Source organism: Momordica charantia (assembly GCF_013281855.1).
Source record: "Momordica charantia cultivar OHB3-1 chromosome 6 unlocalized genomic scaffold, Mcharantia_2.0 BLBB01000006.1, whole genome shotgun sequence".
Taxonomy (NCBI): Eukaryota; Viridiplantae; Streptophyta; class Magnoliopsida; order Cucurbitales; family Cucurbitaceae; genus Momordica; species Momordica charantia.
In genome coordinates, this window is record NW_028275164.1 from 22,524,490 (window position 1) to 22,538,428 (window position 13,939).

General features: G+C 36.1%; 4 protein-coding genes across 8 annotated transcripts; 2 read left to right on the plus strand and 2 right to left on the minus strand.

The window, feature by feature from the left end:
- Positions 1-833: 833 nt before the first annotated feature.
- LOC111021839 (uncharacterized) lies at positions 834-2,100 on the minus strand. The gene is made up of 3 exons (XM_022298926.2): positions 2,056-2,100; positions 1,562-1,657; positions 834-1,127 (listed from the first exon to the last, which is right to left on the minus strand). Exons 2-3 carry the CDS (start codon positions 1,655-1,657, stop codon positions 927-929), a joined length of 297 nt encoding a protein of 98 aa, XP_022154618.2. The 5' UTR covers positions 2,056-2,100; the 3' UTR covers positions 834-926.
- A 1,434-nt stretch (positions 2,101-3,534) lies between these two features.
- On the plus strand, positions 3,535-7,159 carry LOC111021838 (translation initiation factor 3 subunit I). 5 transcript variants are annotated; one of them, XM_088124855.1, is made up of 9 exons: positions 3,535-3,977; positions 4,156-4,396; positions 4,482-4,610; positions 4,679-4,762; positions 4,842-4,982; positions 5,367-5,423; positions 5,704-5,733; positions 6,589-6,684; positions 6,805-7,159. In XM_088124855.1, exons 1-9 carry the CDS (start codon positions 3,691-3,693, stop codon positions 6,967-6,969), a joined length of 1,230 nt encoding a protein of 409 aa, XP_087980981.1. In that variant the 5' UTR covers positions 3,535-3,690; the 3' UTR covers positions 6,970-7,159. The 5 variants fall into 5 exon arrangements, with proteins under 5 accessions (XP_087980981.1, XP_087980979.1, XP_087980980.1 ...); XM_088124854.1 differs by having other exon boundaries at positions 3,538-3,977; positions 6,769-7,159; XM_088124852.1 differs by having other exon boundaries at positions 3,540-3,977; positions 6,589-7,159.
- Positions 7,160-8,413: 1,254 nt separating this feature from the next.
- LOC111021819 (putative histone H2AXb) lies at positions 8,414-9,270 on the minus strand. Its single transcript, XM_022298902.2, has 2 exons — positions 8,966-9,270; positions 8,414-8,867 (listed from the first exon to the last, which is right to left on the minus strand). The coding sequence occupies exons 1-2, from the start codon at positions 9,164-9,166 to the stop codon at positions 8,646-8,648; spliced, it is 423 nt and encodes a 140-aa protein (XP_022154594.1). The 5' UTR covers positions 9,167-9,270; the 3' UTR covers positions 8,414-8,645.
- A 139-nt stretch (positions 9,271-9,409) lies between these two features.
- Positions 9,410-13,727, plus strand: LOC148210960 (uncharacterized). Its single transcript, XM_088124851.1, has one exon. It carries the CDS (start codon positions 11,586-11,588, stop codon positions 13,725-13,727), a length of 2,142 nt encoding a protein of 713 aa, XP_087980977.1. The 5' UTR covers positions 9,410-11,585.
- The last annotated feature ends 212 nt before the right edge of the window (positions 13,728-13,939 follow it).

Genomic DNA, 13,939 nt, shown 5'->3' on the forward strand with positions numbered 1-13,939 from the left:
CAACAAACGAGATGACCAAATGTCCAACAAGCTTGTATTTTCATGTCTCTACATTAGGGATGACAAAATTTTCCATAAGGTCGGGTCCCAAAAATAGGAAATGCATCTGACTTCATCCCCGATTCTATTTTTTAAGTAATTAATATATATTTATTACAGTTTTTTTTTTAATTCTAATTAAAATAATTTAAAACAATTATAAAACCAATAATTTTTCTCGAGGACATCTCTCGGATGAAAGAACGAGGTGGAGACGAGGATTAAAAATTTTCCCGAGCACGAGAATTGGGGAGAGCATCCTCACTCGCACCCATACTACATAAAATTCCCTCTCTCTAATATGTATTTTCAATTTTCTAACTTTTTAAAAACATAAAACCAAACATGCTTTGATTTTCTATTTTTTAAAAATAGAAAACTATTGAATTAGTTAGAAGTTAAGATTATGTGGACTTAGTTAGAAGTTGTTTTAAAGTTGTTTAGATTTTGTGTTTAAATTTAGCAAATAAATCTCCTTTTTTGTTAGGGAAGTTAGGAGGTTATTCCTAGATTTTGTTTCCTCTTGTAACCTATAAATAGTGCCTCTATTCCTCATCTTTGATCAATCAATTTGAGAATTTATTTCTTCTCTCTTTTCTCGTGTATATCTCTCTGGTGTCTCTATCCTTAGTTTTTAAAAACAAAAAATACTTATCAAACTTATGGTTTTTATTTTTTAAAAGCAGAAAACAAAAAATCAAAAACATAAATGGTTATCAAACGGCCCTAAATAATTGATCATATACAAATTAGATCACCCTTGCAACTTGACAAAACAAAACTGTTAGGTAAGATTTTCACCTCATACGATTCCTCTTCCAATTCTTTCAAACTAATCCCATTAGATCTTTTTTCTCGTTCGATAATCTCATGCTGTGTGGTCGTATTTAGAGGTCAGAAGAATCAACATTATTCTCTATTATGTCAATACAAGACCCTACAGATTTTGCAGAAGACATGGCATCTGCAAGCTTAGCTCTTGCACTTTCATAGCGGCGCAATATCAGAACTGTGTTCAGAACAGCCCATCTTACCTGAGAATCTGCCTTCTTCTGTGTGAACCCCAAACCTTTAAGCAACAAATCCAGCTGCAAGCAGTGGCAAAGCATAGTCACTCTTCAGATATGGTAATAATTATTCTATTGTTTTAGCTTTTTGTTGTAGGGTGTGGAATCAAATGATTGATCTTTAGGATGATAATAAATATTTTATCTACCGAACAATGTTCTAGTTGGCCCTATTTTCAGTTTCTGATTCTAAAGAAACATTTAAAAAGTTGTACGCAAATTCAGGAGAACAAAATTAGGCGTGATTCAAATTTAGTTTTCTATTTTTAAAAATGATGTTTGCCTTATTTATTTGGTATATTTTTCACCTCTTTTTTTTATAAAAAAAAATTGAAGTCTCGTCCAAGTTTCAAGAAAAAAAAAATCAAGTTTTAAAAACTAGAATTAAGGAATTAAAAAAGAAAAAAAGAACAATTATGAAAGACATTCTAGTTTTTCTTTCCTATAAAACAAACCTTGTTAATATCAGCAAGGCCTCCCTCTGCACATCCATATAGAAGGTACTCAGTGGCCACACCAGCAAGAGCTATGCATGAGAATCTGTTCAACATCTGATAAACAAAACAAAACAATCAATCCCTACGTTCATAACCTCTCTCTTTTCAAAACCAAATATTTCGGGTTATTCTATTTCGGTCCTAAACTTTTAAACATTCTACTCCCATCAAAATAAACAGTTAGTTTTTAGTAATTTCTTTTAACAGAAACTTGACAAAGACACATTGACGAGTTATATATATCTATGTCGATAAAGAAGGACGATATTACAATAGTTTTTTGGACAAAATTTAGGGGCTAAAATAGAACCTTCAAAGTTGAAGAACTAAAACTAAAAATTTGAAAATTCAGGGCCAAAACGAAATAAGCATTTTTTAGGAACTAAACTAGGATTTAAACTTGGTGTGGGGGAGCAAGGCATGCATAGGGTACTAGGAGTTAGAAAGTATACCGTTGCAGAAACCTTTCCCGCATTAACCTATGGGATCAAAGGATGGTTAGTGCGATAATATGAAGAATATGTAGTTAGCTTTTGCTAGAATTATCGGATTTACTTCTTCGAGGAATTCAAGATCAACAAAAACAGTGCCTGCTTGAAAATTTAGAGATCCTTCCTTCCGAAACGCTTCCAAACTCGACAACGTATAGCCCTTCGGAAGAATACCGAGCAAGTAGGCGATCAAAAAATGGCCAGCTTCATGCTGTATCAAAATTGTTCTCTTAGCTTCAAATGCAGAAGAAAGAACTTTGTATGAGACTGTCTCATAGGCAAGGGAGAGGGAGAGGTCTTACTTGAATAACTCTGTTGTGGTACTTTTGACTAAAAGTGTGACCAATTTTATCAAGAACCAAACTTCCAACTCCTCCATTGAGTGCCACCTAGAAATATCATAGAACTCCATGATTTTGACAAGCTCGATTCATCGTTCAAATGTAAAGTGTGTCAAACAATTAAAGTTGAAGGCGTTTTGAACACGAAAGTTTTAGAAGTTCTTAGAAAAGAAAAAATGAAACGACAAAGAATTCCAAACCAATCCTTATTTTGAATACATGACTACAAACCACGGTGTAGGAGTTATTAAATCCCTCCTCGCAAACAACTGGCCAAAAAAAAAAATTAGAATTTTCCCCTCTAAGAGTGGAAAAATCATGCTTCATACTCGAGAATCTATAAGTGCAGGTATGATGAATATATCAAAGAGATAAAGTTGAACTTGTAGCTCGGGAGATTAGAATACATATCTACGAAGCACCATGTAATTGCAAAGTCCCTGTAAAAGTTCTCATTCGCCTATAACCAGCAAAAAAAGGAAGGACTTTTTTCTCTCTGGAACAGGAAAATCATGATCGAGATTTAACAAAAACATACAGTAGTATTGATGACGTACTTACCGAATCGAGGGTCCAAAGAAATAGGAATCCGACCGAAAAGTAAAATATCTGTTGGGGACTAAAATCAAACACATTCCATGCAGAAACACCAAGCAAAGCAGCAGCAAGTTGAAGATTTCTTTCTATGGAACCAAGGGTTGTATCCAATGGTGACAAAAGGGATGAGGTTTCAATTCCATTCAGCTTCAGCTCATCCAATGTGTAAAGTCTTTGTGGAATCTGCAAAACAACAACTTCTCTCCTTCAAAAATCATGATCATTTCAACCAACAAAAAACCATGAAAGATTTTTCATTAATGTAAAAAATTAGCCTTAGAACTCTTAGGATACTAAGATTCGATTATTTTAGTTTAAAATTTGTAATGATTTAGTCCTCGTCCCAATCAATTTCTTTAGTTTATAATTATAATGTAACCGAGTTTTAAATTATCACTTTTAACTCTTTTTTTCGAGTCCAACGGTTATAAAAAGTATGAATCATAGTTCAAGTAGTTTAGGGATTTAATTTTAGGCTAAATTGTTGAAATAACCAATACTGTGTTGCTTAATCCCAACTTTCAAAGTATAATCTCTTGTCAATTTCGTTGAATCATTTTAACAAACAGTTTAAAGGCGGTCTGATGATCAAGGTTGAAGTTGCTAACAATTCTATCAGAAATCAGTGCGAAATTTCGGAAGCAACTACAGGATTTCAATGAAGATGTTGCGATTACTGACCTGCCGAGCAGCGCCGAAGCAGCGAAGGCCGCCGGGCTTGCCCCGAGATTCCTTGAGGAGGGAGAGAGCGGCTCGGTCGTCGCCTTTGGCCAACTCTCCGTCCAGTTGTTCCAGTACTTGCCGGCGCCGGAGCCCGACCTCCGATGAACAGTTCGAGATTCCGATCGCTCCAAAACACGGCGCTGCCGGACGGCAACATAAGCCTGCATACTGCATTGAACTTTTTCTGATTCGTAGCAAGCAATCTCAGGAGGAGAAATTATCGTAAGAAACCTCAAGAGATTTTAGTTTTGTTATTGATTTGTCAAATTTCAATCGTTTTCGACCTCACAGGAACGGATAATTTTATGAATAATTGAAAATCTCAGAAACTGCATCAGAAAACGACGTCGTTTGTGCTCCGAAAATGACGATTAATTTCTTTTTCTCGGGAACCAAACAGAAAGTGGGAGAGAGGTATGTTCTTCACCGCGGCTGATTACAATTTCACAAGCAACATCGAGTTTCATCGGAGGATTCCGGCGGAACTTGGAGAAGATGGCGATGGTGCAGCGAAACGACGTCGTGCTCTGAAGCTTGTGGATCGAGCGCTCTCAAAGCGTCAATACAAAACCGCTCTCTCGTTGGTTAAGCAGTTGCAGGGGAAACCCGGTGGCCTTCGTGCTTTCGGTGCCGCTAAACAGGTCCTCTCTCTCTCTTTCTTAATTGTAAGCATTATCCATTGATGAATGCCAACATTTTTGTGAAAACTTATGGAAAATGGTGTAGATTACCAAAGGGCTTTCATCAGTGCACGAATTCGAGCTCAATGGAAACAACTTATTGTCCCTCCAGCCGTTGGTGGATTCGATTCTGGATTCAATTCAACAATGTACTCAGATTTCTTTACTTGATGAGGTACATTCACCATTCACCGCTGTTTCTTGCTTAGAAGTTTTTGGCTCTGAAGACTTTGGCTCTTACAGATCTCTGCTGAAAAGCTAGAGAGTTTGATTGCTGGAAGTGGACATTCTTCTCGTTATGAAGAAGAACACCTCATTTGTGCAGAAGTAAAGTGAGCTAACTTTGCTGGATTCTTTCAATGTCATTGAGTTTTCATTGATGAATGCAAGTTTGGGCTCCGTACAGCATGAAGCTGGGCATTTTCTTGTTGGCTACTTGCTGGGCGTTCTCCCAAGAGAATATGAAGTGCCAAGCATTCAAACTCTGAGCCAAAACAGATTTGCTGAAGGAAAAGTTTCATTTGTGGGTTTTGAATTTCTTGGAGAAGTAAGATCCATGATCCCTTCACTGTGCCTTGTTTTAGCTGTTTTCAGCCAGATTGGAACTATAAGACTTCTTTTGAATGTGTTTTCTTTATCTTCAAATACAGGTAACTAAACACATTGGTTTACATTCTATTTTAGTCTCTTTGTTTAGTATTAAGTTTCAAGTATTATGTTTTAGTCTCTATATTTTTTAATCCTTGTCATTAATTTATTTTTTTAGGTGCAGGTGTTTTGAAAAGATAAGACTTTTAAAAGTGCACGGACTAAAACAAAATAAGTGTGGAAGTTAGAAGGAGCAAAACATGATTTATATTAATGTTGAAGCAAAACTAATGCTCATTCTGATGAACTATAGAAATTCATATGGTGTTATCTCTTCATGCAGATTGATTCATTTAAGATTTTGAGTGAAAATGCTGATATGAGAAAATTTCGTAACAGGGTGAGATTTCTTCACATGTAATTCCAAGTTTGCTATATGATTGAATGGTCAGTACCGAAATAAATGGTTGTCCTGGTAATATGCTGAAGTTGATCTATCTCTCTCTCATGTTTTATTTATCTTGCATTCTCAATTAATATTAGGTTAAATTACAAATTCTATCATGTCTAATAAATCTCTGAATGTTAAAAAGTGTCAATGGTTTTTGAACTTTCAAGTTTTCTTGAATGGCTATTTTAAGACCCTGTTCTGAAGCTTTTTACTGTTGTATATCCTGCAGGCAGCAAATAATGGCAGAATTTCTTTAAAGGTGAGAGGTTCACTTCTTAGTTTTCTCCCATTAGTATAGGTATTTGAAACTAATCAATATTTTGAGAAATAAGGACATGAAAACCTTGCTGTTTGAACTTTGGAAGTTGATTTTTTGTTGTCATGGCTATTTTTAGCTAATCAAAGTTGTTCTTCCTTGGAAAATCATGTGCTTGTGAATAGGTCCATAATAACCATAGCCATTACTACATGTTGATCTAGTCACAGTTCTTTATTATATAGACCTAGTTTTCATTATAATCTCTTAATTCTATACATAAATACATCCATAGTCTAGTATCTATGACCAAAGAAATCCTAATATCAGTTTTCTTGGATTCAAATCCCTCAAATGCATTTATGCAGTAGGGCTGTTTGATAATATTCATGTTTTTCATTTCTTGTTTCTTGTTTTCTTGTTTCTTTTTTCTCAATCAAGAAAAACAAGATTGTGTTTGGTAACTGTTTCTTGTTTCTTATTGTTTTTTTTTCGCTGAAAAAGAATGGAAACATGTTTGATAACAATTTTTTGTTTCTTGTTCTCAAATTTTGAATTAAAAAAGTAAAAGCTTTATATGAAAATTAATTTTTCAAATATGTTACAGCAACGATAAAATAATACCTTATCTGTGTTTTGGGGGAAAAAACTGAAAACGAAAAACTTGATTTTGTTATTCCGCATAATCTTGGAAAAGTTTCATAAAGATGAGAAATAAAAAACAAGACAGTTACAAAACACTTACGTTTCTAAAAAGAAAATTAGAAACAAAAAAGCGAGAATATTACCAAACAAGTCCTCACAAATTCTTCGGATGACTTATGAGTTGGGAATCATTGTCTTTCCTTGCCGTTTCAGACATTGAAGCAGTTTTCATGTGTAACATTAGGAGGTTTAGTGGCTGAGCTTCTAGTTGCTGGAAACTCTGATGGACATCTAGCAGATATACTCAAGGTAAGCACACCAGGCCAGCTGTACGTTCCTCTTAACTCTCCTTTTGCATTTTCCACTACCAGTTTCTTAAGCCATTTGCATCAGCTGGAGAGTGTTCTTAGATGGCTTGGTCTTTCGAAGGCCAATGCCGATCTTCATTTGAAATGGGCTGCAACGAATACAGTGTTCGTGCTGTCCAGGCATTGTGAAACAAGATCGAGACTTGCAGAGGCAATGGCATTGGGGAAACCTATCGGAATCTGTATCGACACGATAGAAAACTGTTTGCAGGGAAGGGAGATATGAAAACCAAATTTTGTGATCTTTGGCCTGGTAAAATCTGACTTCAATGAGTTTAAAGATCATTTAGTTGAGGTAATTAAGACATTAAACTCTGTGGTCTCTTGAAATCTTGTACAGTTTTGATCTTTTTTTGTATCAGCACTCCCTGTATTACCATCTTTTGCAAGGTAGTTATTTGGTCTTTTGTTCAACACATCCACAATCTCTTTCAGTCTTTCCACCTAGGATGGTTACTTTTCAGGAAGTAACCATAACTATAAGTTGTGAAAATTTAAGATTCATTTATTAATCTATTTATTAGCATTCCAATTTCTTATTTCCGATGTTATTGAAAAGAGTAAAAATTTAACTATTTATATTTCTTATTTTTCATTATTTTTAAAACCTTTCAAAATTATTTGGAAATTTTGAAAAAAAAAAGTTCTAAAACATTTTAGCAAAATTATGTTTCTTTTTTTAATGAAAAAAAATATAAAGAATAAGAAATAATTAAATACAATACAATTATGCTTTTCTTTATTAAAAAAGAGAAAAAAAAAAACACAAATGCTAACAAACAAGCCCTAATATTTCTATTTCTTCATCTTTGTTCCTCATTTTCAATTTTTGAGAACCAAGCATTTAATAACCATTTCTATTCTTCATTTCTCTTTTGTTTTTGACATTTGCAACATTGAGTAAAAATTAGGAAAACAACAAAAATCAATTTTTTTTTGTTTCTAATTTCACATTTCCAAATTTTTTCATTACATAAATAGAAAAACAATTTTATAATTCTTAACTTATAAAATGCATAACACATTAAGAAGTAAATATAACATGAAATTTAGAATACCTAATTTAAAATACAATTTAGATATATATATAACTTTTTACATGTAAATATTTACCATGTACAGTTATGTTACCATGTACATAAATACATGGTAATTATTTACATGTAAAAAGTTATATTTATATCAAAGTTATTAAAAAAACAAAAAGATTTTTAAAAAAAAAAGCAAAAAGATATTAACTTAATTGTAAGAGTTTATTTTCTTTTCTATTATAAGAATGATGTAGTTTATATATTTGAACAAAACTTAGCAACATTGACGAAATTAAATATTTCAAGAAAATACACCATCACTTTCAATACCAAATTTTTGCCATTTGCTGAACACTGTCACTCTCCTATTAGAGGTAAAGAAATTTAGTGTATCTCAACTTAGTTACTACATTTAAATACAAAAATCATTGAAAAATCCCAGCTTCCATAATATGACAGAAATCTGTGTTGGCGTAATATCAAACTACAACAAACAATATTATGTTGGTCAAAATTGTTAGATTCTAGATCAAAATTAATAGTATCAGCCATCATCTTCATGAGAAAATGATAGAGAAATTCAAGAGGCAGGATTCAAAATTTGAAAACTTTGAACAAGAAAAAAAAACAGCCATTAAATCGACTTGTAACTGTAAAAGGGAGTTAGATTCATCATTCTTGAAACAACAACCACTAACAATCTCACAACTGATAAACTATATGCATCTAAACAAAATTAAGATGACATAAATCTGAAGAAATGCAGTACATTCAACAGATGCAAATCCTATCCATTTCATATCAGAGAATTGCCATCTCTAGTAAAAAGATACTACCAAAATCAAAACAAAAAAAAACCCTAAATCAAACTCTAGAATTCCTGCGATGCCGATCCAATATCGCCCTTATCTTTCCCCACCTTTTTAGGCAAGAGAGTTTGATGAATGTTGGGCAAAACTCCTCCATTGGCGATGGTTACAGAGCCCAGAAGCTTACTCAACTCCTCATCGTTCCTCACAGCGAGCTGAATATGCCTCGGTACAATACGATTCTTCTTGTTGTCTCTCGCCGCATTCCCCGCGAGCTCCAGAACCTAATTTCAACCAGAACAAAATACAGAAAAATAAACATCTATAAATGCTCGAGAACAGAGCAAATTCCAGTAAAATCAGCCATGCAGCAGCGGCTTACCTCGGCAGCGAGATACTCCAGAACGGCGGACAAATAGACGGGAGCTCCGGCGCCGACACGCTCGGCGTACTTTCCGGCCTTGAGGAACCTGGCGATCCTGCCGACGGGGAACTGGAGGCCGGCTTTGTGCGATCGGGAAACGGACTTGGTGGCCTTGGGCTTGCCGCGACCTCCCTTGGTGGAACCGCCGGCGGAACTCATCGTCGAATCGGAGCTGGAAGAGGAAACTGAGGAATTTGGAGTGGAAAATTTTGGAAATCAAGAACCCTAATTTGGGGGATTTTGATGATCGTATTGTGAAGTAAAGGGCGAGGGTTTTGGTTATATAGGAATGGAGAGAGAGATGTGATTGGCTGAGGGAGGGATCACGCGGATTGCCACCCTGGCACTCTCTTTTAGATTCGCGGGAAAAACGAAAATTTGGAAATTTCTTGATGGAACAAAGTGACGCAAAAAATTGTCATTTCGCGGGCTCTTTTTTCTGTTTTGTCGTTTTCTTCTCACCCTCGTTAACATGATTAATGATCAAACCACTTCGGTTTGGTTTAAGAGTTCATGAAAAAACCGACCAATTCAATTAAATTGAACAAACCAATTGAAACTGACTTGGTTTCGAGACGGTTCGATTTTTGGCATTGGCTCAAAATCAACAATATAAATTGAAATTGATTTGTCGGAGTTAGTTTCGACTTACCGAGGGGGTAAGCAGGTTGGTTCGACTCAGTTTTGAAGCAAAATCGAAGTCAAACAAAATAAACATTGCAAAATAATAAGAACCGAAATCCGAACCGGTAAAAATCTAAATTCGAACTGCACAAAGGGATAAACTGTCGGTTTATCGGTTCCGATCGACGGGTTAACCAATTAAACTAGGTTCATTTACTTCTATAGTTACTCAGAGCATAAGGGAGACCTTGTTGTGGCTGCCGCAGTGCCGGTCGGCTGGTTGGAGTAGAGGGGAGGGGTCGGAGATGGAAACTGATATGAACCAAGGAGCTACCGTTGTTATGCCTCATGGACCGATTACAAGATCGAGAGCTAGGAAACTTCAACCAGCTTTGCTACTTCATGTCCAAGCGTTCTTGAACTCGACAAGAGAAATAAAGGGAGATGTGCAAGAAGTTAGAACTATGCACTTCAATTTGGTGCAAGTTATGCATTTTTAAGTGTTTTTATGGCAAGTTAAAGTCCACTTGGTCAAGGTCAAAGTAAACTCCATCAAGACAAGTCAAAGTCAACTCATTCAATTCAAAAACTAAGTCAAACACTCACATCCCTCATTATGGACGGGATTGCAATTATTTTGGTTGGATTTCCATGTTCTTAACCTTTTCATTTCTCGTAAGTTATGTCTTTTCATTTACAAGTCTTTTCATTTCTTGTAAGTTACAAGTCTTTTCATTTGCTTAAGACTTTTCATATGGCTTGCTAGGATGGCTATATATAGCCTTGAGATGTCTTGTTGTAACACAATTTGAAGTTGAATGAAAAGTGAGTTTTCTCATTAGCTTGGTTGAGAGATTTATCTCCCATTTCTTGTGCAATTTCTTTTGTCTTTAGAATTTGCATGTTAGGATCATTCAAGCGGTGTTGATCATACCTCTTGTGGAGTGATTCGAATCACGAGTTTAGAAACAAGTTTTCTCTACTCTTGATATTGATCATCAAGGTAATCCGTTCTAAAACTTTTCCTTGGGTTGATTCCATACTTGTTTTCGGGGTTTTTGGGATTGAGTTCTATGGGTCTTGTTCGTTAGCAAGGTTCTTAGATCCAACTCTCAAGGGTTTCTTAACATTTTGGTATCAGAGCATTAGGCTCTTTGATCGGATATATGTTTCCTTGCATTTATCTCTTTGAATTCTGTGTTCCTTGCTTATGTTTTATTATATCTAAGCATATGCATTCTGTCAAAAAATTACAAAAAAAAAAAAAGTATCAATTCCATTCATCTTTTCCAATTTTCGTCTGCTGCATTATTATAGATCTGGATCTTATCTACAAATCTATCTTCTTTGAAGTCTTCTGATTCGACTTTCTTAGTGGTGAAATTCGTGCACTTTGCTGATTGATTTATAAAAAAAAAAACTGAATGTGAAAGCATTTATTGTTAGCATTATTGTGCTTTTGCTGATCCATAACTGAAAAAAAAAAGAAAGAAAGAAGAAAAAAGCATAGAAGACCCCATTTGTCATTACTTCTTTGTGTAGCCTTGCATTGAAATCTCATGCTACTTCCTTGTTGCTTAATTCCCAACCATCTTTATCTTTAACTCTACTTTCGTTTCTTTCTAGCTTCCATTATAATTCTGTCCATTATTTTTTTTTCTTAACTTGTTTCTTTGTTGTTATTCGGGTTACTCCCAAAATCACACTCTTGTTTGAGTTCTTATGTGCTGTCTAAACCACTTGAAATGCACATAGCTTTTAACTTTGCTAGACTCACTTGCCGATTTGTTTGAAGTGCATAAGAGTGTACTAAGTTGTGAGGGAGAGATTGTAAGGGAGCGATACATTATTTTGAGTGTTGAGGGTTAAACACGAGTGAACTTCACTAACGAGTGAATTAGTGAGGGAGTGCTTGTGAGGTCCATTTCTTGTCACTTTATTTTGTTTTTACAGCATGGCTAATCTTGGAGATGAAGGCAATATTTCTGATGCCCGGAGGAGAGAGGCGCTAGAAGGAACTGTTGAACGAATGATTTGTAGCATGAAAGCATTGACAGAACGGATAGGAAGGTTGGAGACTCAAAACCAAGCTCAACGGAGAGTTCCACCACCTCCACCACCACGTGTTATGGATGAGGATGAGTATGAAGGATCCGATCATTGGGAGGACGATCAGGCTACAGTTTTAGCAGCTCCAAGAGGGGGTGATAGACACGTTGGTCGTGGCTTAGATCGAGGGAGAGGCCGGGGAAGAGGCTATCATAATTTCCAAAGAGCCCCACGAGCGAATGCTCAAGTTGATCGAAACTTGGGAAACATCAAATTAAAACTTCCGAAGTTCTATGGTAAGACTGATCCGGAAGCGTACATTCAATGGGAGAAAGAAGTGGAGTTCGTGTTTGATTGCCATAATTTCAGTGAAGAAAAGAAGGTACGACTATGTCTTGCTCAATTCAAAGATTATGCAGTAACATGGTGGGACAAATTAATGCCAATTAGGAGACGAAACCTTGAGGCGCCAATCAATTCATGGTATGAGTTCAAGGAGTTGTTGAGGAGGCGATTTGTTCCTAGACATTTCCACAGGGACACAGCGCAAAAGCTTCAAGTGTTGAGACAAGGTAGTAAGTCTGTGGAGGACTATTACAAGGAGATGGATACGTTGATGAATCGGCTGGATCTTGAAGAGGACATGGAGAATCTCATGGCACAGTTTCTTAATGGCTTAAACAAGGAGATTGCGGATAAGGTTGATCTACAACCTTACTTTAACATCGAAGAGATGTTGCACCTTGCCATCAAAATTGAGAAGCAGCTCCAAAGGCGATCTCAAAGGTATTCTACTAAGCCCTTTTCCCATTCATCTTCTACATGGAAAACGGATAGTAAGAGTGCTGATTCTAAACTTAGAAATCGAGAGGCATATGAGAAACCAAAAGAAAAGTTTGAGAAAGGAGAGAGTTCCAAGAAGGGGAAAGAGAAAGTTGATGAACCTAATGTGAGAAATCGGGATATTAAATGCTGGAAATGTCAAGGAGTAGGACATTACAGTCGAGACTGCCCTAATAGAAGAACTATGATAATTAGAGAAGGAGAGTTTGTAACAGAAGATGAGAAGGAAGATGAGGTAGAAGAGGACGACAATGGTGAATGTGAGAGTGAGGAGTATAGTGAAGAGGACCCTACACATATGTCCTTAGTCACTAGGAGAGCTCTCAATACTCAAATTAAGGAGGATGGCCTAGACCAACGAGAGAACTTATTTCACACTAGGTGTCTTGTCCAAACTGTGTCTTGTAGTGTGATTATTGATAGTGGTAGTTGTACCAACGTTGTAAGTTCTATTCTGGTCAAGAGGCTTAACTTAGAGACAAAACCACATCCTAGACCATATAAACTTCAATGGTTGAGTGATTGTGGGGAGGTAAAGGTGAGTAGACAAGCTCTTGTTTCTTTTGCTATTGGAAAATATGTTGATGATGTTTTGTGTGATGTTGTACCTATGCATGCCGGAGATATATTGTTGGGTAGACCTTGGCAATTTGACCGTCGGGTAATGTATGATGGGTATGCCAATCGCTATTCTTTTACTCATCATGGAAGAAAAACTACTCTTGTACCTTTGTCACCAAAATATGTGCATGTTGATCAATGCAAACTTGAAAAGAAGAGGCAAGAGGTTGATGCAAAAGCAAAAAGTGAAAAAGAAACAAAAGAAAATGAGTTGAGAGAAAAAAAGAGTTTGAGTGAAAAGCAAGGGAGTAGCAATCAGCCTAGTGGGAAAAATGAGAGAAAAGCCAAAACGGTGAGCTTGTATGCTAGTTCAAGTGAGGTTAGGAATGTTTTAATGGTGAAACGGACTGTTCTTGTACTTTTGTACAAAGGGTCTTGTTTTCTTACTAACGAGCTTAACACCTCCTTGCCTAGTATTTTTGTTTCTCTTTTACAGGAATTTGAGGACTTGTTTCCCGAGGAGATGCCCAAGGAATTGCCACCACTTTGTGGCATCGAGCATAAGATTGACTTCATTCCAGGTGCTACCATACCTAACCGACCAGCTTATAGGACTAATCCTACTGAAGCCAAAGAAATTTAAAGGCAAGTGGATGAATTGTTAGCTCATGGGTATGTACGCGAAAGCCTTAGTCCTTGTAGTGTGCCTGTTATTTTAGTGCCTAAAAAAGATGGAACTTGGAGAATGTGTGTAGACTGTAGGGCCATTAATAAGATCACTGTTAAATATCGTCATCCTATTCCTAGGTTAGATGATATGTTAGATGAATTGCATGGCTGTAGTCTCTTTACTAA